Here is a 23,412-nt window from a genome sequence, read left to right as displayed (position 1 = left end):
GCATTCTGTTCATAGCGTTAGTGATGTGAGATGCAATTGGCAAATGGCGATCGTGCAGTAGCTATAAGATCCTGGAATTGTGTGATGTGTTTCGTAGTAACAGGGTCAAAACTATGCACAGGGCAACTGTCACCCACGGAGACTGGGAGAATTGAAGCCATACCGGAGCAGTTGGATGTTTTGCCTCCTAAGCCTGAGCAAATCGCTCCAGGGATTCCTCCCAAGAAACTGTCCAAACCCTCCTTCATCAAAGCCCCCAACTTTGGCCCTCCGCCACCTCCAGAGAAACAAAACGGTATAATGCGAATTCTGAATTTTGGGTCTCCGGTATTATCTCTGAAGTTGTCTCTATCTGTTGTCCCTTAACAGTCCCTACAAATGTACCAGAGATGCCTTACACTAATGACCCCCACTTTGCTGGTCAGTCTTTGGATGCGCCTTCTCCAGAATTGACAGCGTCCCAATGGGCCAATAGGGGACCCTACGGTCCAGATATTCAAGATGGAAAAAACTTTCAACCAATATACGGCAACGGTACAATGATGACGGGCCACAAAGGGCTGTCTACGTTTGGCAACAGGGTGCCGGAGCAGACACCTGCATATCAGACAGATTCCGTCTTTCGCACCTCACTGGTTGATCAAGCATTACCTGGGTGAGCTGCACAGCTGTAAATCTTTTTAAAGTAGAGCATTTTCCTGGAGTTTGTGTGTGCTGCAGGACTCAAGCTTACAATAATGTTGGCACAAAAAGCTACCATGATGACTTGTACTCGGCGAGGAAGGCAAAGACTGAAGTTGTAAAAAAAAAGAAACGACCTCCAAAAAGTAAGAACTAATTTCTTTGAGGGAACTGAAGCAGAGCCCTCAAGAAGTGCATCTGTTTCAACATCTAATAGCATAGGCATAAATGCTCTAGTCTGTATCTGCCTAACTGATTTATTTTATAATGAAATGACTGCAACGGCTCCTCCATCACAGATCCGTATGCCGATGCCACTGCTGAATATGTAAGTACCTTTATTTATAGGATTTGATTATAATATCACAATCATGTCTAAGATAAGTCAAACAAGTTGTGCTTTTTGTCTTCCAGAATGAAGGGAATAACAAGTCAGCCAGTCTGGCAAAGTAAGCCTGTCAATTTATTTATTCAGTGGATTTTTTTTAGGTTATTTTGTATTGAATATTATAGGATGAAAATGGTATCCTTTCCATTATTCATCACTGTTTTATTTCATACATTTCATTTATATTACAGCTGTTTTAGTTGATTCTTATTGCATGTTTTTTTGTGAGTCACCTAAATTGAACTGGATTTACTCCACTGCACAGAGACGACAGGAAGGCCGCTCTGTTGGCTGGGGGCATGAACGAAAAGGAAATTAAAAAGCGAGAAAAGCAGCGGCTGGGAAAGGAGAAGAAGGAACTGAAGGGACAGCAAGAGCGCATGAAGAAAGAGCAGAAAGAGAGGGAGAAGTATGAGAACGAGATCAGGAAGAAATTCAAGGTGAGCTGGAAAACGCAAAAGATGCTGGAGTGAAATCTGGGGTTGGAGTTTATTTAGCAACTGAAAAACCTGTGACCACTGATGCAAATGTTGCCTCAAAGACTTAAAATCGAGCTTCGAGATCCAAAGGCAGAAGACCAAAGTCACTATTCAATACATTATTCTCTTCATCTTTTTTGGACTAAGAATCCGCTTTGATCGCACCTATTTCACCTCGTCATCTTGACATAAATCTTTGTCCCCTTACTTCAACAACTTCTTTCCACTTAAGGGAATTTCGTTCATCCTGCAATCCTTTCCGGCTTTGTTACTTCCCCCATTCCTTCAACCTATAGTCAACTTTTTGATTCCTTCTTTTGTCTTTTCTAAACCTCCTACCATCCATCTCTTCCAACCTACATTCCTTCCTTCCTTCCTTTGTCTCTTCTATACAGTACTTCCTTCCTTCGGCTCTCCAAAACTGCCTTGCTTCCTTCGGCTCTCCTAAACTGCCATGCTTCCTTCGGCTCTCCTAAACTGCCTTGCTTCCTTCAGTTCTCCTAAACTCCCTTGCTTCCTTCCGTTCTCCTGAACTCCCTTGCTTCCTTCGGTTCTCCTGAACTCCCTTGCTTCCTTCGGTTCTCCTAAACTCCCTTGCTTCCTTCGGTTCTCCTAAACTCCCTTGCTTCCTTCCGTTCTCCTGAACTCCCTTGCTTCCTTCGGTTCTCCTAAACTCCCTTGCTTCCTTCGGCTCTCCTAAACTGCCTTGCTTCCTTTGGCTCTCCTTAACTGCCTTTCTTCCTTCGGCTCTCAAGTTAAGTCAAGTCATGTTTATTCGTATAGCCTTTAATCACAGAGTCTTAAAGGGCTGCACAGACCCCAGATTATTGCAAACCACAGACTATTATGTTTCCAACACCTGATCTAAAACCTACATGAGGGCAAATAATGCACAGATACAAAGATATTGTCAACATAAAATATAGGTTATTCATATGCTTTAGAATAGAAGTGTGTTTTAAGCTTAGATTTAAACATTTCCACTGAGGTTACAGATCGAATCTCAGGGGGAAGAGCATTCCACAGCACCGGGGCCCGAATGGAGAATGCTCTCGAACCTGCGGATCCTAAACTGATTTGCCTTCTTCGGCTCTCCTAAACTGCTTTGCTTCCTTTGGCTCTACTAAGTTCCCTTCCTTCCTTCGGCTCTTCCAAACTTCCTCTCTTTTTCGTCTCTTCTAAACTTCCTCCTTGCTTCTACTTTCTGAACTTCCTTTCTTCAGCTCTTCCGAACTTCCATCCTTCCTTGGTCTCTTATGAGCTTCTTTTCTTTGTCTTTTCTAAACTTCCTTCCTTGGCTTTGCCTTTATTCACATTGTGTTAATGATTAACAGATTAAGAAAGGTCTCGGGCAACTCTCAGCCCACCTACTAAGTACAATTCAATGTCTTATCTGATTTAGGTGACAGGCCGCGAGGAGGCCATGTACCGGGCAACGGTTACCGTGACGACCAAAGGACGGAAGGACGATCTCCCCATCCGTAGCGGAGACAACATCAGCATCATTCGCACAACCAACTGCCCAAAAGGCAAATGGTTGGCCAAGGACTTTGCAAACAACTGTGAGTCAAAATGTGCATGTTCAGTGATGCAAGTGTTCACAACTTAAGCTCACCTTTTTTGTGATTTTGTTTTTCTTTTAGATGGATACGTGGCGGTAGACCATGTAAAGCCGGACCTCCAGGAGATGCTTGAGCTGAAAAAGAAAGTATCCAGCACTCGCCTGAACAGTCCAGTGCAGCCTGATATCGTCTTGCCAGAGAGCAGGTACAAAAACATGCTCCTCATTCTATTGAATACAAAGCAAAGCCATAGAGAATATAAAAACTATATAGGCCCTTGTTATTGCCCGATTTTTGTCATATTTTACCCCCCAAAATAATTTCAGAAATTCCAATCTAATGAACCAAGTACAAGAAGTAAAAATGTTTTAAAATGTTTTTTGGGGAATTTCAAATACTATAAAACCAACTCAAGTTTAGTCGTCACTGGGCTAGTTTAAATAGCATAATAATTTAACACTAGTAAATGTGATATTCAACCAAGCATCAATATTTTGGGATACATTTGTATTTGTCTCTGTTGGATTTTTATGAGTGATAATTTATTTTCTAGGAATACAATCCACCACCCATTGGCAAATGAAAGTTGTAAGTTTCTCTTATTAAATATTAGTTTATTCATTATTTAATGCCACTTCAACTTTAATTGAAATGCTGCTTTGAAGCTTTGAACGGTCACTAGACAATTCTAATGTTTAGTCTCAGACGACAGTGAGGAATGGACGGCCGATGACGACGAGGCGCACTCGTCCCCGAGAGACGTCATGCTTCCGCAGACGCCGCTGTGAGTTCTTGCTAAATTTGTCTTTGCTCTGGTAGTTGTTGATTTTTACTCGTTTTCTTTGCATCCATAGGAGCCACAACCACAATATCCTCATGTCGAACACGGGTAAATAACATGAGTGCTATTCTGTGTTTCTTGTACTAGGAATGAAATAGGATGCATCCTTAATTTCTTGGATCTTTATTATTGTAGTTCTCTGGGATGTAATATTTTATTATGTTTGCATTATGTGTCAGCATTAAGGTATCATACTGAGGCTGGTATGTTGTTTTTTATAAACCAATATAATTTTGGGGGGTTTTGTCAACACACTTTTGGCTGGTAGGGTTAGAGCTTACTCGTATTGTCCAGTACAGTGGGACCTCGGTTCTCGACCATAATCCATTCCAGAACCCTGTTGGAAAACCGATTTGTTCGATCACCGAAATCATTTTTCCCATTAAAAATAATGTAAATCGTTTTAATCCGTTCCAACACCCTGAATGTTTACCTTGAATGTTTGACGTAAACATAAAGCTTACCCAGGCTAATCGTACGTTCGCGTTATCTTAATCTTCAGTACGAAAGATTACGCTAACATGAATGTGTAAAACAAAAAAAATCAGGTCGTTTACAAGTCATTTAGCACCCGGGTCTCAACAAGTGGTGAGCGGTTCATTGGAAAGGGGGTAGCGTCCCAACACCCTGAATGTCGGGCTCCGTTCCAACACCCTGAATGTTTTGAATGTTTAACGTAAACATGAAGCTAACCCAGGCTAATCGTACGTTCGCGTTATCGTAATCTTCCATACGAAAGATTACGCTAACATGAACGTGTAAAAATAAAAAAAAAGGATAAAGAAAATAATTATGCATAGGATTTCTTACCTTTGTGGTGGTCAGCAGAAGGCGCAGGTGGTTGGTGGGGTATTCCCTAGCAAGACCAGTCACTCGCACACCTCCTTCATATTTTGCTATTATTTCTTTCTTAAATGCAATAGTTGTACGCACTACTTTTCTTTTTTCACCTGTAACAACTTTGCTGCTTGCACTCACTTTCTTCGGAGGCATAATTAGGGGCTAAAACACTTCGTACACCTATATTAAAAGCGAAAGAAAAACGAAGCACGTCTGCACGCGATAACAGTTGGTCACGAAAAGAGCAATCTACACCCGTACGCCGCTCAGCATCGCACCCTAGCGTACGCACTCACGCATTACCGGCGTTCGAACTCTGATTTTTTGACCAAACAGCAAAGCAAGAATTTCTCGAAATTTTTAGTCGGATTCCGTTTTCTTCGAACTGACAGGCGTTCGAAAACCGAGGTTCCACTGTATTTTGTTGTATTTTATCAAACCCGTATTTATTAGCTGTCCACACATTTTTTGTAATCACTTTGTGTTTTTGGCTACCTTAAAGGAAACGCAGACCTCAGCATGACCCACCAGCAAAATCGCAACCAAGTCTACGTCGGCGGTCGCAATACCCAGTGAGAACGCCGCTCATGTTTAAAACAAGTCCGTTTGTAAAATTCGTCAAAAAAAATGATTTTTTTGTCGTGTCTTGTAATCAGAGATAAGAATGAAGCGCTTCAAAAGTTGGCGACGTTTTTCCATTCGCCCAACGAAGTGCAGCCAACTGCTAAGTAAGTTAGACACTGCAGAACGGGGGTCACCAACCTTTTTGAAGCCGAGAGATACTTTTTGATTATAGATTGACACAACCTACTACCAGTACATACACAGTGCTCAAACAACATATGTTATTACTATGTTGTTACTATTATGTTAATACCATGGCGTGATTATCAGAAATAGGGTACCAACCACTTAAACATCTGCCTTGTATAAGGCACTGAATAATTTACCTATATAGTGTAAATTTGAAAGAGGTTATCATGAATTCAAAGACACTAAGCACGTCAATGACTTTTCATGCCAGTTAAAAATCAAACGTCTGGGAAAATAACACTGACCCATCACAAGTGAGCTATATTCACCATGTTGGTAACCCCTGCCATAAAATATACCAACATTTACCAGTGTGCCACAATTAATGTTTGCGTTTCTTTTCACAGCACCAGTGAACGAGAATCAAGTAAGTAATGCAATGTGATAACGTGACGGAAAGTACTGAAGTATTTGCAGACTATCTAAGTGCACTAAGTCCAACAAAAGGAGGGGCAAACATAAGTTCACTTGTTGATGATATTAATTGGCTAAGCAAATTACAGTGGGACCTCGCTACTTCACGGTTCGACGTTCGCAGCTTCAGAGCTTCGCGGTCTGTAATGGTAATTTTTTTTTTTTTTGAAGCGTCGCTGCTTCGCAGATTTTCACTTTTTGCTGGTTTTTCCGGCGGAATGTCAGCGGACGCGGGATAAGGCGGCTGGCTGGATAGGACAGAGGGGGAGGGGAGCGGCGGGGAGTCGGGGGAGTTCACTCCCGGGCCGCGCGACGGAGCCAGTTCGGCGGACGCGGCGTCACACGGCGCGACGCGATCGGGCTACCACCCGTAACTGGGGGGAGCCCGCTCGTCCGACGACCCCAGTAGCGCGGCGCGACAACAGGCGGCGAGCGAAAGGCGGCGGATTTGCGCGGGACCCCCGTTACTGTGTCGTGCGTATAGCGCCCGAAAGTACCCGCGCCGCGGGTTAGAGGCTCGCTCGCGGGAGCGACCGAACGGCACCCGAGGTGCGGCGCAAGTACAAACCCTGTCGTGAATTTGTCTCCGATCGTCCCGCGCGGACGTAAAACCGACCAGTTGTACGACTCTTAGCGTTGGATCATTCGGCTCGTGCGTCGATGAAGAACGCAGCTAGCTGCGAGAACTAATGTGATTTGCAGCTGCGATTGGCTGGCAACCAGTTCAGGGTGTCCCCTGCCCACTGCCCGGAGATGGCTGGGATGGGCTCCAGTCCCCCCGCGACCCTAATAAGGATAAGCGGTGCAGATAATGAGATGAGATTTTTTTTTTTTTTTTTTTTTTTGGGGAAGGTGCGCCGCTACTTCGCGGATTTTCACTTATCGGGGGTGGTTTTGGTCCCCATTAACCGCAATAACCGAGGTCTTACTGTATCACAAATTACTTTTCTGATGACTGCCAGTGCCTGGATCAGGGATTTCCAACATTTTTTAACCTGAGAGCTACTTTCTGTAACTAATCAGTGCAGAGCGTTTGATGTGCATTTCTAACTAAATGTTATTACTATGTTTTTTCTGCTATTACCTGGTTCATTACTGGAAGTAAGTTTACATAGACTCAGTCAACCACTAAAAAAATGGTTTTTTTTTACTAGAAAATCACGTGGGCCACCCAAATGTCTTTAGGGGGCTACCTTGTGCCTATGGGCACCATGTTGGCGACCCCCCGGCCTAAATTACATTCGCAAAAATCATGCTTTTCCCTCGTGCCACAACTTAGACCTGCTTTATTTGGTCTGAAATATGGTTTACCTTCTGACAATGACTCTTGGCCACCCATGAAACATCTTTTAAGGCTTTCGGCCAAATACAGATTTCTTCACTTTGAAATAAGAAGAAATTCCGACCTTTTTCTCATTAGGTATCAGATAGCGCTGATATTGAGGTTAAACCACAGTAGATGAAAAGCCAGTTTGAAAACTTGCCACCTGATGTGATCGGGCCCTTTTTTTAAAAAGGGTGGTACATGTGGGGGGGAAAAAATCACATATTTGTAGATTGTTTTAGTTTTAAAGTGCTTCAAGAAGGTGTTAGGGTTTCAAATTGCTATTTGAAGTCAGGGGCTTCTAAATAAAGTTTAATCATCAATTGGGAGTATGAAGTAACATTTTAACTTCTATTCTATTTAAATGGATTTTGACTTCCAAACTAAATGTTATGATGAGAATTTTTTAAATCAGATAAAATTCAAGTGTTTTCAATTAAAAACAATTTACTGTTGAAAACCCACAATAAGGTTTCAATATTTTGCACGAGTTACAAGAAATTATGTCAAATTATGGTTCCTAAATAGGGAATCAAACCATGGCTGTGTTTGGAACATATATTATGAAATTTGGTTGGAGTGTCAATTCGTTGCCTAAAAAGTGCTTTACAAATACATTGTGATTATATTCTTAAATTATGGGTTAGGAACACATTAGTAAAGATTAAAAAAGGGGGTTTGCCTGGAATTTCGATTTCTTATTAAACATTTCTCATGAGTTCCAACCCTGGGTTAAACTTAAAGTGTTACATGAGATTAAGCTTCTGAATTGCAGTTTCTAAAATAGTTTTGATGTTTGGAAATTATTTTGAAATTAGCATCTAAAACGTGAAATGGGATTTCACGTTGTAATTAATTTGTGAATGAGGTTTGAACCTGTTTAGTGAAGTTTTCAAATGTGGATTTAATATCATAGCTGCCGAACTAAGTTACTATTTACCAAAAGATCAATCGGCTACCAGAAATGATTCTATAAGAAAATAATAGATGAGCGTAAGATCAGTGAATAGCTTGACGATAATTTCAATAGACATTCAGGCTTTTTTCTGGACATGTTTGTCAAGTGTCACCTTGCCAAATAATGCACCTTCACTTGCTCTACAGGGCTTGTACTTGGCAGCCAGCACACCGCTCACGGGTAAGTCACAAACGCACACACGTGAGTCACTTCAGGATCAGCACAAGTGATTAAATTAGTTACTTATTGATTGGACAGGTGTTAGATATTCAAATTCAGTCAGAAGTGTATTTACCGTAAATTCCGGACTATAGAGCGCACCTGATTATAAGCCGCACCCACCACATTTCAAGAGGAAAACCGATTTTGTACATACACAAGCCGCACCTGTATATAAGCCGCATGCGCCCACATTTAAACATGTAACACAAACACAAAATTAACCCAAACCCGACTTCAAGTCCCGCGATTGAAACTAAATGTCCTTCATTAAAGTCCACTGTCCAAAAATCACAGCCGGCAAAATGAGCGGAAAATGATACCAGTACTTAAGGTTTGATGCAGACCTGCAGAGTCCAGGTCCCGATGAAAGTAATCCAGGGAAAAAAGTGTATATTTCCAAAGGTAAGGGTGGGAAAAATATATCAGATGAACACATTTACTCACGCAACTCCTTTTTTTAACAGACTTTTTACCCCCTCTTCTTTCCTTGTCTGTCCCTCACCTTTAGCGGTCCCCACTTAAACTCGGCACCCAGCGTTTGTTCCGCCCCTCATTTTTCGTTCATCCGTGCAAAACATATCAGAATAAGTGTCTAAAATAATTACACATAAATACATTACAAAAATATACTGTTGCGAATACATATTATACATGGTTACACATATTTACAAAGAAAGACGGTACACCGAGAGAGTTTTCAAAGCTTTAATAATAATAATATAGCTTTGACAGGGCAGTTAATGGTAGCAACACTCAAACGCCGCTAGCGGCCGTTAGAAAAATTACATTAATTGGCCGCATCACTGAATAAGCCGCAGGGTTGAAAGTTAGGGGAAAAAGTAGCGGCTTATAGTCCGGAATTTACGGTACTCAAAAAGTGTTGAAAAAGTATTCTAAAATAGTAGCTTTATTTTGCTGATAAATGAATTATTGAAATGATTTGAAATAATGTTATTACATATTTTTGCTTTTTTTACCACAGATCTCGGGTCATTGATTTTGAGCATCCTGATTCGCTTATTTTGCCTCCTCCGGACCTTTACGCAGACGATAGCGAGTAGAAGAAGGGTGAGGAATTGTCACTTTTAACACCTTTGGAGGTGTTGTTTGGTTATTGATTTTGCATCAAGACGGGGCAGGGGAGCTTCACACCGTGACACCTTCACCTTTGCAGATATATTTTTCTTATGGACTCAGAAGACCTTCTTGTGGACTTCACTGTGTTGTGAACTGATAAAACGGGCAATTTCAGAACTGAACTGCTTAATCCCCGGAGAAGTGACAACTACAATCGGATCAAGCAGCAGGTCGCCCTTCAATATTTTTACCAGTTAGTGTTTTAGCCTTGGATGATAGCATGTTAAAGATTTAAATGTGTAATCATCTTAACTAGCAGTTATCCTTTGATGTTGATTTTGTGCCAGTTTGTCCAAATTATATATAGAAATTTCATCAAATCTCAAAAAGGGCCACATTATATACTGTGGCTCAACCAGTGTTTGTCTTTAATCTTTTATTTTCAAATACTCAAATGTCTCCAATTTACTTAAAATATATGATCAGGAATAAAATCGGAATTTTCAATCACAAAACAACAAGAACCATCTCAAATCTAGACATTTCATGTGTTAGAAATGATATGTATTGCACCTTTCATACAAAATTAGGCAACATTGAGTGCTGTGGAAAACAAAAAATTACAACCCCTAGCAAGAAGTATGGAATCATCAGTCTTGGACAAGTAAACACTCACATACATTGACTCCAACTCCCTTCCATTTCCTCTTCATCTGTCTTTTTGTGCATTTTCTGTTTTCAAAACATGAGCTTTAGTTGATTACCTTGACATCTGCATGTCTTCCTTGCCTACCAGTCTGCTTGACTTTAACAATCTTCCCATGAACCATGCTGTTTGTACTTGCTCCAAATCTTCGATACAGATGACTGTGAACAGCCCAAATCTTAGGCAACCATGCGAATAGAGTTACCTTCTTTAATAGGTTTGACAATACTGTATTTGGTCTCAAGAGACATTTCTCTTGTTGGAGCCATGATTCTTACCAATCCACTTTGTTCAGGAGCTCTCGACGGTGTGATAACGGCATGGTTTTTAACTGATGACTAATGAGCAGACTTAAGTCATGTGCCCAATTAAGGAAAGGAAAGGAAATTGACTGTGTGTCCTTATTTTCTACTCAAAATGCACTGACTCCATATTTACGTCCTTAGAATTGCGTGATTCCATATTCCTTTCCCTGTACTTGCTCTACAAAAGTAACATTTACTGACCATTGCAATGTTTTTTCTTAATTTATTCGAGTGGTTCTGAATGCCAATATGTTGCACTTTGGAATGACCTTACGATTGTTTCATATTTGTGATCGGAGTTTTTTCTACACAATGAAATGTCTGAGAGAGGGCCTGCCCAAGACTGATGATTCCATAGTTTTTGCTAGGGGTTGTATATTGTATAGTAACCTGTCACTCCGCAAATACTCACCCTGGAATTATTTAAAAGACATGGCCAGGTCCAGAGAAACTGAAAGAAAATCACCTAAGTAAGAAAAAATACTTCCAGAAAATAGGGGGGCAGGGTAGGGTCTCTGAATGCCTTAGTTTAATATTTTTCAATAGGGCTGATTTTTGTATCCAATATTTGTGGTTTTATTTCTCAATTTGAATATTTTAATTTCATGTGTTTCTTTTATACACAATCAAATCAAAAAGAAAAGTACAAGCGAACTTGCAAGCATGAAAATCAGTCACGACAATCCTCCATCAACGGTGCTCTTGTTTACTGAGAAGTGTAAACTGCTTGAATTATAATTGAGTTTAGATGGCTTGATTATATTGTTTTGAACACTATAATGCCAAATGGGGAATTAAAAACCAATCATTCCCAAAACAGCCGCACTTTCACATAGGCACCCTTTGAACCCTTCCGTCAAAGTAAATAAAAACATAAATGGCAAAAACACATACTGTAACGCTTTTGTGTTTATTTACTTTCAATATTTCCAATAAATACTCAATAAAGTGCAAACGAATACAGCAACTCCATGCAATGCGTAACAAGATCAATCCAAAGCCTTCAAGATCAGGCAGAAACAGTATACACGCACACAAACACAGACACGCAAAGACTCACACATTTTAAAGACAGCGAAATTTACTTTGGTGCAACATGACGACGTTTGCGTTCGATTTCCGGCCCTTGTTGCAATAGCGTCATCCACTTATACAGTGGTCATGCCGCATACAGTACTTTAACATAATATTAATTGTTCATGTGCATTTCTTGGCGTGCTAGTAAAGTCCACCAAACAAAATATAAAGGGTTTCTCGTGTATTGGTTTTGAGCTGCGAGAAAAATGATAAGAAGATTAAGGGTCATTTTATACAAGAAAACGCAATTGAGACTAAATGTATTTTGCCCAGGATGAGAAATTTCAATCCTCCCACTCCCAATGTATTTTAATATCTGTCTATATCCGTTTCTATAAAGTGAATGTTCAGACATATGTTGCTCAAAAGGTTATCTTTGCTGTTAGTATGCAGAACAGTAGCAATTTGAAAGTCAGTAGACTTTAAGCAAAGTTGTGCACATTTCACAAAGAGATTTCTTCTGTTGCTAACTGGGAGTGGTAGTGAACAGCATCAACATTTATCCCCTACCCCCACCACGATTATTTGCCAAACTCCTGCTTGTTGTGAAGACGGCTGAGTTTGCAGCCAGCAACTAGCACTTGATAAATTTAGAACATTTTAAAAAATCATTAAGGTAGCACCATACAAGTAAAAGTAAAGAGAAACATTAAGTTGTTTGGAAAAAGTTACCAATCTGTGACAGAAAAGGGCTTCCTTAAGACCTAATGCAAATCATAACATAACTTTTTACTAAGTTAATATAAATAATAGAACATGATTCAGACATGTTTCGGTATTTATCTCAGAAATGATTGCACTCCTCCTTATTGTCTCCTTTGTAAATTGCCATTTTCAGATCCGATTTGAGTCTGGATCTTATTTGGCAAAAAAGGCGCTACCTGTTGCTTTTGCGATGAGCTTATCATGCTTCGTATAGCTTTCCATGTTCCTCACATAATTTTTCTTCTTTCGGAATATAATCTTTGAAAACGAAAGAATGTGCTTAACTCCATTCATGTATTTTACATTTTAGACATTCATTTGAATTAGTATTTAATATTCAATTTTAAATAGTTGTTTTGATTGTGCGATATGGGATTTTCATTCGAACTGACAAAATGTAAAATTGTAAATAAATACACGGTGTATTTTGATGATACCAAACTATTAAACTGGCTCTATTGGCCAGGTTTCTTGTTGCTTTTGTCAAGTGTCAAAAAGGGCAACTTGCCCGTGACTCAAACGGTTTCACTAACAGCAAATAGACAACAGTGCATCATGGAATCGAAGACATGATCCAACTTGAGTTAACTTCCCTCTCTATTTTACATTCACAAAAATATAATTATGCTAAGACACCCACACACACGCGCACACCCACACGCACACACACGTTTGCATTTGTTTAAGGCAGCCAGAGAAAGGTTCTGTATGGCGTGTGCAGACAAACACCATCTCACAGTGCTTCATTTCAAGTTCCCTTTAGAGAACAGTTTCCACGGCGAACCCGCACGTTTGGCATTCTGATTTTGCCCTTTCCCGCCCCCTTTGCTGCCGTCTGCTGGCAATTATTAATGAATACGCGCAGGATGGATGAACACAATGTGTGATGGGCTGTAATAACTTGACAGTTTGCATTCGTGTCACATGTTCAAGAAAATCCTCTTGACGGACTGCCTTTATCTTTCCTGTTGCGTCCTTGCATAGATAAGCCAAGTCTCTTGCTGGCATTTTCTACTAAATTAAAGTTGGATTGTTATCTGGAACGTCATGGAGTGTTCCAGCCGAGGAATATTTACAAATGATATGGATGTATAGAGATATACTATATATCTACCTTTGGTTTCACACTCATGTGATTTAAATGCCAACACTTAACTAGTTGGTAAAACTTTTTGGATGTTTCAATGATGGTGTATGTCTGCACTGTGTCATAGCAGCACTTGTCAGAATTGAGCAATTTCCCTGTGCTACTATGACTTGAGGTCCGCTATCCGTTCAAAATCAGAAAAAAAAGCCTTTGAATAATGTGAACCATGGAAAAAAATCTCCCCAAAAATAGCAATCTAAATAATAATAATAATCTATAAAGTGATTTTGCTTGATCAGCTACACAGTGAAAGTGATACAAATATAAATATATAGACAACAGTCGTTTTGTTTACATATACAGAAACAACTCCTCTACAGATTCCAAACTGAGCTCAGAGGCAGAACGAAGCTTTATGGTTGTCGGCAATATTCCAGCAGTTAAATTCAAGATGGTGGAGGCTATTCTAATGTTTCCCTTTTCCATCTTTCGAAGTGAACATGTGCCGCCTCCCTTTTCACATGCTGTCCTTATATCATAGACCAGGGGTGTCAAACTCATTTTAACCCGGGGGCCACACAAAAGAACAAACATTTTTTCGGGGGCCGGACTAGTGGATTAGAAAGAACGAAAAAACGAGAGGAATAAATAAGAAGGAGAGGGAGAGAAAAGTAGAGAGGGTGAGACCAAGAAAGAGAGAAAGAAAGAGGGAGAGAGAGGGTGAGAGAGAAGGCGGGAAACAAAAGAGATAAAAAGAAAAATAGTGAAAGACTGGGAAAGAAAGAGAATGAAAGAACAAAATCCGAAGAGAAATAGAAAGAGAAGGAGAGAAAGGAGAAGAGAGAGAAGAGAGAAGGAAAAGAGCAAGAAAGAGAGAGAAAAGAAAAAAAAAGAAGAGAGGGCAAAAGAAGGTAAAAAGACACAGAAATAAAGAGACATAGGAACAAAGAGAAAAAAAGACAGAGAGTGAAAGAGAGGGATAGTAAGTGAGAGAAAAGGGAGGAAGAGAGTGAGTGAGAGAAATAAATACAAGTACAGCATTTGTGAGAGGCACCTGGCTTTGGCAACATCAAGTGGATATATTTCAACCTGCAGCTCGTTTTTCTCTTGCGCTTTTCCGAGCATTGTCTCGCGAGCCGGATTCAATCCCTTAGCGGGCCTAATCCGGCACGCGGGCCACCTGTTTGGCACCCCTGTCATAGACTGTCTTGCCCATCCACGCATTCCCGGTGCCCTACCCCTCTCAGCGGGCTAACGTGGTGATGAGACTGGCGCACATCTCAAAGAAGTCCATGGTGTGCGAGCCCTGGCGTGGGGCGAGCGTAGGCAAACTCCCACACAAAGAGCCCGGCAGAGACGAGCTAAGCGGAGGTATTTCTGTTGCCTGGCTCGCCGAATCGATGCTGAGACGCGGCCGGAGAAGGCCCGCCGTTGAGCCTGAACGCTGGGGGGTGGAGGAACCTGACTTGAAACCCGCAGCCTCCATGATTTCATCTAAGACGCATAAGGCAGTCCAGGTCAGTAGTGTTTGATCACAATCTTGGCATTGATGCTCCAAAAATATTCGGTCCAAGCGTTGGTACGCGTTTGACAAAATCTAGCACGTGCAGCGGTTTTTAAATGCATACTTGTTTGCAATCTTTTTTCCTGCTAGCTCCCTCAGCTATTGAGGATGTGTTGCCAATATTCAACATAATTTTGGAGAAGAAATGATTTTCTGTATTTTTTGGACTACAAGCCGCACTTTTACCTATCTTGAATGTTCCTGAGACAATACTCAGAAATAACTGACCATTTAACAAAACACCTGATCGCTTGTCTGTTTCTCTGTTGTGCTTCAAGCATGCTGGAAAAGTCTTTTGATTCTGAAAGGTAGTTCCTTTTAACAATTGTTGCCACATCATTATATAAACTGCATTTTGGCCTGGTTTAACATACACATAAAATAAATATAGACACATTTTAAGGCAGTTAAAACTCCGTAACGACTCATATTTTCAAAAATACGGTACAGCCATATTCAAAGACCTCGTGGTACTCTGGCATAACATTGTTTTTTTTCCACACTCATAAAACGGACTTTGGCAAGTACGCTTCTATGTCTTTGCCACACACTGCAATAATTTTTAAAAAGTCTACTATAAATACTCTCAACCTTACAATGTTGCCTGGTGGCAAAAAGCTGAAATGTTACAGTGCACGACTAATGATTTCGTCACTAACCGTCAATGCTCTTGAAGTCTAGGAGGTAGGATCTGTTGTCAACCTGGTAGAGCTGAAGACTCATTTTCACCAGGTTGCCCGTCACTGGGTTTTTCCTGCGCACTCTTAGATGGTACGGGTTCACTACCTATCGCACAAATAAAGCTGTGTTATGTATGTCATTGCACTGAACTTCCAGCTCTCAAGCACAAAAACCTATCTCACCTTCCAGTCAAAGCCAAGCTGCTTCATGGCTCGGTATACCTCCGCCATGATGTCGTAAGGCCGGCTCTGGCTCCGGATACCCAGGTGCCACTTGGCCTTCTTGACTGCGAGTGGCTTGGGCCGAGTGGTATTAAGGGCGTCCAGAGGGCAGCGTGCTTTAGGACTGTCGGCCAGCAGCGGCGGCATCCGTTCTGGGTGCGGCTTGACTCCCGGCGGCAGCAGCATGCCTTCCTCAATGAAGGAGCCTTGCGGCGGACTTGAGGCCAGGTAGAACTCACTGGCTTGCGTCATGATGCGTCGGTTGTCGATGATTAGGTGGTAGGCCACCGCAAGCTGGTCCTGTGCAGGGAAAATGACAATAGAGGAGAAAATAAACAAACCTTGTAAAATTTCAATTAAAAAAAAGAATGATACCAGATATTCTTTAATGATAATTGACCTCATGGTCAATGCACAATTTTATGTCTTACCGGCATTTGTAGGCAAACAGTGTCTGAATTTAATTGACCGATACCTGGGGGTCCCCGCTAAAGAGGCTGGAGACGACTTCGGACTCGTTGCATTCAAACTTGTCGCACACTTCTTTCACAGCCTCTTCGTCCAAAACAGTGGTGTCATACGATGGGTCCTCTGGAAACAGGTAGCCGGGCAGATCCTGCTTGAACCACTCGTGCTCCCTGAGGACCACAAAGCTCGTCACATTTTGCCCATGCACTTAACTTTCTTACAGCTGGCAATAATATCAAATCAATCAATCCTCACTTCACTTTTAAGTAAATTGTAGAGAATATAAAGGAAATCACTTACACTCAAATTCACATTTGGTCAATTTATATAAAAGATCCAATCCCCACCTTATGTCCTTAATAGTGGCTCTCTTCAGCGGGTCCACCTGGAGCATGTGCACCAGCAGTGAAGCCACAGAGCGCGTCAAGTACTCTGGGATGTAGAAGACACCCCCTCGAATCTTCTTGAACAGTGTAGGAACATGTTCGTCATCAAAGGGCAGCGTACCACACAACAGGGCATAAAGAATCACGCCGCAGCTCCAGATGTCCACCTCTGGGCCAGCGTAGAGCCTGATGAGAAGGCGCATATGTCAGAACTTGTCTAGACTATACAGGCATTTCATAAAGTGAAGTCCCTACCCGTAAACCCTATTAAGAGGGTACTTTTAAACCCGATAAAAGGTGTTGATATTGTAATTATGCTGCTCAAGGCTTGAAAAGTGGGCTCTTTTAGATTATGACTAACTGGTAGCACAAATTAGCCATGTGATTATACACACAACATACCTGCCCGAGATTACTTCTGGGGCAGCATAGTTTGGCGACCCACAGCTTGTTCTCAGGAACTCCCCATCAGACATCATGTTCGACAGACCTGTCAGCCGGGGACACACAACACAATAATAAACACACATGGTGAGCATTGTGCAAACACAGGCAGGCAAGGCAAAAGAGCGCTTAATACTTTATTCCCCTTCACCCGCCAAGTCTCTAAGCTCACCTAATGAGATGACGCTCTACGTGCCTGTCAGGACCTCAGCCTAACACTCATATATTCGACGCCCCGCTATGCGCTGACCTTCTCTTCTGTTTCATTTGCGGTGTCTTTAACGCTACCTCCAACCACTTGTCAGTCCATAGCGCGCCAACAAAACACACCCAATGAGTTCCCAGCTCCCGGCCCACCTACGGTTCACCTCTTATTGAATGACACTGGGCCTAATTCAACTTTCCCAAGCTGATATGAAACCTGCCCGTTGCTAGGTGCCCCCTTAGACTCCCGCTGAGTGTTCTGGAAAATATATCAACCTTGCTTCTGGATAGATTCGTACGAGACTCGTATCGGCAACTTCTAATACAAAATGCTGGTATAGTGCAATAATGGAACCCCCCGAGGCCAACTAACTATTTTCAAAAATGTGGAATACTTTATTCAAGTTATCTAAAAACAATCTTACCAAATAAACAAAATATTTCACTCAAAATTAATTTTTTGATGGCTATTTCTTACAAGACTAAGTGAACATTTGAGCTTGGGCTCAACTGCCTGCTTTCCTTTGGCATTCCCGTGTTGTTGTTTTTTATTTTTATTTTTATGTCTGCACAGAAAATTATTATTCACCGAGGCTGCACCATTACCGAAATGTAATCGACATGTGATGTGCCGTAGTGCGTGCGATTGTGTAATCGTATGACACTGCGGTTTTTTTTCCCAAGTATTTATGGACAGTAACCCTTAAGAAAATTTCCCAGAAGAGGGCGTTGTTTACTCAAGTTTAACCCCTAACAATACTGTAAAATTCTCGTAAAATCTCAACCCAAGACGTACCCAAAGTAAATCAAATGCTGTTGTTGAAACATTTGGAGAATATAGACAGGTTTGCTCCTTTAAAAGGGAACACATTGAAGTTTTGACCCCAGATAATCACTGCAAATGCTACTAACGTTTAGTAATCCAAGTTAGACCCCACAGAAAGATGAGTGCCACATAGGCAACTTAGCTGGAAAACAGCTGGGACAATACAATGAAGTGACCTGGTCCCAGGTCAAAATTGATCACCAACTGAAAAACTAAACATTATAATTATTACATTTTTTTCAAGGGTATGTCTACGTGTGACGGGTGACATCATACAGACACCTCTTTGCTTTTCAACTATCTGATGGCCCTGTCACTAGTATTAACCCTTGAATGCATAAGTGGGATAGAAAAATGGTAAATGGTCTGCATTTATATAGTGCTTTTCAATTTAATGAAGACCTCCCAAAGCGCTTTACAATGCGCTTCACACTTACCCATTCACACACACACTCACACACTAAATGACCGCAGATGTTGTTTATCTTCAAAATCTTTAAAAATAAAAAACAGTAGTAGTGTTGTCATATTCCTAATATTACTCATAAAACATGTTTATGACATGACGCCATTAGTATTTTTCCCCCACTAATGGAAGAATATATGTACTGGTAGGTCATTCATCTAAGGGTTAAGTACTTAAAAAAAAATAACAAAACTAGCACACAAAATACAACCTTCAAAATCGAAATTCGCATTGAAATCGCAATACTGATGTAAAAAAAAATTAAAAACACATTTGGATTTTTTCTCAAAATCGCGCAGCCCTAATTATCCACACATTTTGAGACATTAAAACAGTTACTACACAAAAGATGACAGGGATAGGCATGTTTGAAGATGTACTTAACAAGTGGGAAGCAAGTAAATATGCATGGGCTCTTTATTGGCTCTTCTGGTGAAAACAGTAGCTGCAGTAAAATGCACACGGCTCTTGCTGCTATGCAATGAAACCTTTATTTACGATGACTCTTTGGAAATACCAGTCGTTGAAAGGTTCTGCAGAGCTTGCAAATTCAACATAGAACAAAGCCGTCATCAGTCCATGTTTAACGAGGTTAATGTTTTTTCATACTGCGCGTTGATCCATGGTGGAACAGTTGTATAGGAAGCTATCTTGTGCATTGTGAAGATTATGCCATTAGTATTAGTCTAGTTTTGAGAGAAGCAAGTAAAACAAAAAAAAAAGTCCTACCAAAGTCAGCAATCTTGGCATTCTTGCTGCCGTCCAGCAGGACGTTCTCAGGCTTGAGGTCTCTGTGGACCACCATGTGTCTGTGGCAGTAGTCCACGGCCGAGATAATCTGCTGGAAGAGGCGGCGAGCCTCTGTGTCCTCCACCTGGCGAATGAATAGGAAAGTAAATAAGGGACTAAGATAAGATCACAAAATGTTCCCAAGGAACTGTCATGTTTGGGTTTTGCTCAGATTTGCTTTTACTGTCAGTGAAAACAAACTTATGTCACTGTACTGCCAGAGACAAGAGAATGTCACTTTGATTTACTTCCAATTTAAAAAAATAGGTTCTTACCCGTCCATGCTTACAGATGTAGTCAAAAAGCTCTCCACCAGACACATATTCCATCACCATAAAGAAATCTGTCGGTGTGCTTATCACTTGGTACCTGAAACAGACACATACAACTGAAGAATAATTGATGCAAGATCGCTGTCTGAACCCAAAAGCTCTTAATGTAGGTAAAGTATGCATAATAAATATGGCACTGAAACAGAAAAAAAGCAAGGTATGGCACAGCCTTGATATACGGCTGCCGAGTAAACAATATTAGATAGCAAAAGGTCACAGGGAAGAAAACCCCCAAACGCACACCAAAGGCTGCTTGTGACAGCTTTGCTCATTCATCTCCATTTGTGTCAGGTGGTTCCTCACAGGTCGACTAAAAAGTGTGTTACGAGTGTGTGTATATCTGTAGCAATGATCCACAGCCAACCACCCTAGAGTTCACATATCAGGAATAACTTTTAGTGTGACCCCCCTCAGAGGGGGCCTAAAAATAACACTAAGATTGTCCCGACGCTGCCAAAAGAGAGGAAGCAGGCAAGGTCAATGGAAAAAGTACAAGAACAGCCAAGAAGCCTTGGTGAAGATTTGGAGTGGGTTGCGCTACATAAACTTCTTCTGGCTGATTTGTTTTGTTCGACCTTTTGCGAACCTAACAGGAACATGGAGCTATATAAAAAAAAGAAAAAAAGAAAATGCCACAGTGGGGCAATAAAAATGACGATTTTCCACTCACATATTATAAACTTCATTAGGTTGATCTGTTTTTGTTCTACCTTTTGTGAACCTAACAGGCACATGGTGCTGTGAAAAAAATAAAAAAATTAAATGCCACAGTGGGGCAAAAAAATTATGATTTCCACTCACAACTTGATGATGTGCGGGTGCCTGAATAGCTTCAGATTTTGAATCTCCCGTTTGATTTTGCCCACCACATCCAGGCTGCGGATCTTCTGCCTGTTTAGAATCTTCACTGCCACCTTATGGCCCGTCAACTGGTGCTCACCAACTACGGACACAAAATAACCACATGTTGGAGCTAAAAGGCAAAGAGCACATATCATACAAAAGGTTGTATCTAAAGGTGCACATTACAATTCTGATCATAGCTCAGGAAATAATGAGTGGTGTGAAAATGTGCAATGAAAAAGACCAAATTGAGCTCCACCTTAGCAAGTTCTTCTCAGGTTTGTGAATTAGTCTGTTGTCATGGCTAAGAATCCACAAGTTGTCATGCCACAACTTTAACAGCTCCTAGTAAACGCCACAGGATGTCTATGTGGATATTCCTGGTTCGATGTCCAGCATAAATTGAAAGGAATTACTAACGGGTTGATTTTAAGGGTGCAGCAACTAATTGAAAATAGCCAACTTAATAGTACAGGCAATTAAAACAGTAATATAATCAAGTAGTTGTTCCGATACCTTTTGGAAGAAAAAAAAATTAAATCCTCTTAATTTCTACATAAGATATATAACTCGTAATATTCAAATGAGATGTTTTTTGCTGCTACAAAATGTGTTGGTCCAAACTTGGTAAACTCCAAAATATTTTAACAAACAAGATTTTATTTTCACAACTCGTTTTCTGTTTTTAGGGTTTTGTTAAAATAGATTATTTTAGAGGTGGATACTTTCACCTTCACCCAGTGATTTCCATCATTTTGGAAAAATATATAATTTTTTGCTTATTTTCTGTTATTGCTTTAACCAAACCAGTATTTTTTTTCAACAACATTAGATGTAATTCAAGTTCCGATTTAATATAAATTGATTAAAATGAAAGCATTTTAAATCATATGATTGAGAAAATCATCACCACATTATACAAACATTATCATTATTGGACTTGAAAAAGATGACACAATACCTGTGGCTAGTATTACAATTACATCCCTTCTAGATTAATTTGTAATAAACGTATGGTATATGCAATATATGTATGGTATGCTACTTTTACTGGATAGTCATCAATTGAGCCTATAAAATTATCGGCTACTCTTTGTCCAGCCTGGAAGACATTGCCAAGTCACACTAAAGCAGCAGAGCCAACAACATTGTCAAAGACTCCTCTCTCGTCCATTACCTCTTTGACTTGCTATCGTTTAGCAAACACTGCAGATCCCCAAAAGACAAGGACTAACAGGCTCGGATACAGTTTATCCCAACCGAAACAAGCACACCAGATTGTGAAAGATATTTTGTCAAGGAGTAGGAAAATGTATATTCATATTTTATTTATTTGCTCATATTTTTGCATAAATCTTTTTATTTAATATTTATCTTGGCGGGCAGCACCGCGGCGCAGTGGTTTAAAAGACTGAACCTCCTGTGTGGAGTTTGCATGTTCTCCCCATGCTTGCGTGGGTTTCCTCCGGGCACTCCGGTGTCCTCCCACATTCCAAAAACATGCATGTTAGGTTAATTGGCCGGTCCAAATCGTCCCTAAGTGTGAATGAGCGAGTGAATTGTCCGTCTCTGTGTGCCCTGCGACTGGCTGGCAACCAGTTCAGGGTGTCCCCTGCCCACAGCCTGAAGATAGCTGGGATGGGCTCCAGCACCCCCGCGACCCTACTGAGGATAAGCAGTGCAGATAATGAATGGATTTATCTTGGCGTACCGCGTCTAAACTCGTTGTAAACGATGTTCACTACATTGTTATCAAATGACAAGACAAAACAAATTCGATTTGTTAGGGTTGAATGCTGTTGACTTGACATGATGCACTCTGATCAAAGTTCTACTACAAATGTAATTAATTCCGCGTTCATTTAATCCCGTTACCTTGACGCTGGGAGAGTTCACGAATTGAAGCGCACAAGGTCACAAGTAGTCAAACTAGCTGACGCGAGATCAAATTTACGCTTCTGTGAATTAAACACATTATACCTGGCTTAATCCGCAAGACCTTTAAGGCATTTAAAATGTTATTTAAGCCCCTAATAAGGTGAGACGCCATTTTATATTACAGAAAAAAACGAGTGTCGAATTTATCTCAAACAGTAGGCAGGTGCGATTATTGACAAGCTAAACCGGTGTCCTTTACCACGCACGCGCTACACAAACGTTAAAGAAAATAAAATCGTACTAATGAAAATATAAGTGTGTATTTTTATATGACAAATGGCTTTTATGGGCCAGGTAAGTTTACCTGTCCAACCAATACTGTATAGTAACGGATGGAGCTCTGTTTGGTGGGAAGAATTTGACTTTCAAGCCACCTTATTCTTGAAGCCCATTTACGCTGTAGTGACTTTACGTTGCTAACGCTGCTGGGCCCGGTTACGCAAAAATACTAAGCGTGGTTAACTTCGGTTCTACACGTCCAAAAAAGGGGAGGAGTGGGGGGGGGCTCGCGTCAACTAGCAGAAACAAGCATAAACACGCCAATAATAAGACGGACTTAACTCTTCACTTTGCCAAAGGTCCCCACTCCGAGCGTGTCGCCGAGTATGTAATGGCCAATCTTCACTCTGCCTTCGTGTTTCTGCTGTTGCCGTTCAGCCATCTTCTGTGTTTGGCGACGGCTGGGGGGGGGCTTCGCTGCGTTACCGCGGAGAGTTCGTGTGGGTGTTCTCGCAAGTGAATCCGCGGGGGCGTGTGGAGGGCGGGGCGCTT

At 41.0% G+C, this 23,412-nt stretch overlaps 3 protein-coding genes across 4 annotated transcripts in view; 1 reads left to right on the top strand and 2 right to left on the bottom strand.

The window, feature by feature from the left end:
- LOC148355645 (uncharacterized) overlaps nt 1-12,055 on the top strand; it is an 18,604-nt gene extending 6,549 nt beyond the window's left edge. Inside the window, exons 4-20 of one of the 2 annotated variants that reach the window (XM_088348814.1) lie at nt 122-295; nt 370-655; nt 721-827; nt 981-1,009; nt 1,096-1,130; nt 1,335-1,509; nt 2,951-3,110; nt 3,192-3,315; nt 3,664-3,698; nt 3,810-3,894; nt 3,965-3,999; nt 5,294-5,363; nt 5,448-5,519; nt 5,952-5,971; nt 8,447-8,480; nt 9,505-9,590; nt 9,697-12,055. In XM_088348814.1, coding sequence (XP_088204940.1) covers nt 122-295; nt 370-655; nt 721-827; nt 981-1,009; nt 1,096-1,130; nt 1,335-1,509; nt 2,951-3,110; nt 3,192-3,315; nt 3,664-3,698; nt 3,810-3,894; nt 3,965-3,999; nt 5,294-5,363; nt 5,448-5,519; nt 5,952-5,971; nt 8,447-8,480; nt 9,505-9,583 — 1,520 coding nt within the window. In that variant the 3' untranslated portion in view covers nt 9,584-9,590; nt 9,697-12,055. Of the gene's footprint in view, nt 1-121; nt 296-369; nt 656-720; nt 828-980; nt 1,010-1,095; nt 1,131-1,334; nt 1,510-2,950; nt 3,111-3,191; nt 3,316-3,663; nt 3,699-3,809; nt 3,895-3,964; nt 4,000-5,293; nt 5,364-5,447; nt 5,520-5,951; nt 5,972-8,446; nt 8,481-9,504 lie in introns of both variants that reach the window. The other variant, XM_088348813.1, reaches the window with a different exon arrangement.
- The window catches only part of bloc1s2 (biogenesis of lysosomal organelles complex 1 subunit 2), a 281,661-nt gene that overhangs the window by 51,724 nt on the left and 206,525 nt on the right, over nt 1-23,412 (bottom strand). The window lies entirely within an intron of this gene.
- On the bottom strand, nt 11,502-23,412 carry prkaa2 (protein kinase, AMP-activated, alpha 2 catalytic subunit). Its single transcript, XM_088348815.1, has 10 exons — nt 23,203-23,412; nt 20,662-20,803; nt 19,804-19,897; nt 19,469-19,613; nt 17,202-17,289; nt 16,761-16,985; nt 16,421-16,583; nt 15,907-16,245; nt 15,703-15,829; nt 11,502-14,973 (listed from the first exon to the last, which is right to left on the bottom strand). The coding sequence occupies exons 1-10, from the start codon at nt 23,300-23,302 to the stop codon at nt 14,723-14,725; spliced, it is 1,674 nt and encodes a 557-aa protein (XP_088204941.1). The 5' UTR covers nt 23,303-23,412; the 3' UTR covers nt 11,502-14,722.

This window comes from Urocampus carinirostris, chromosome 12 (genome assembly GCF_059441175.1).
Source record: "Urocampus carinirostris isolate Australia breed hairy pipefish chromosome 12, RoL_Ucar_1.0, whole genome shotgun sequence".
NCBI classification, from domain to species: domain Eukaryota; kingdom Metazoa; phylum Chordata; class Actinopteri; order Syngnathiformes; family Syngnathidae; genus Urocampus; species Urocampus carinirostris.
Note: the sequence above shows the minus strand (reverse complement) of the source record. Positions and strands in the feature narration are given on the sequence as shown.

Coding starts and splice junctions, on each gene's coding strand:
- prkaa2 (XM_088348815.1), bottom strand. CDS start 23,302: ATGGCTGAACGGCAACAGCAGAAACACGAAGGCAGAGTGAAGATTGGC. Junction 19,898..20,661: donor CACCCGCACATCATCAAGTT/GTGAGTGGAAAT, acceptor TGTCTGTTTCAG/GTACCAAGTGATAAGCACAC. Junction 15,830..15,906: donor AGCTTGGCTTTGACTGGAAG/GTGAGATAGGTT, acceptor TTTGTGCGATAG/GTAGTGAACCCGTACCATCT.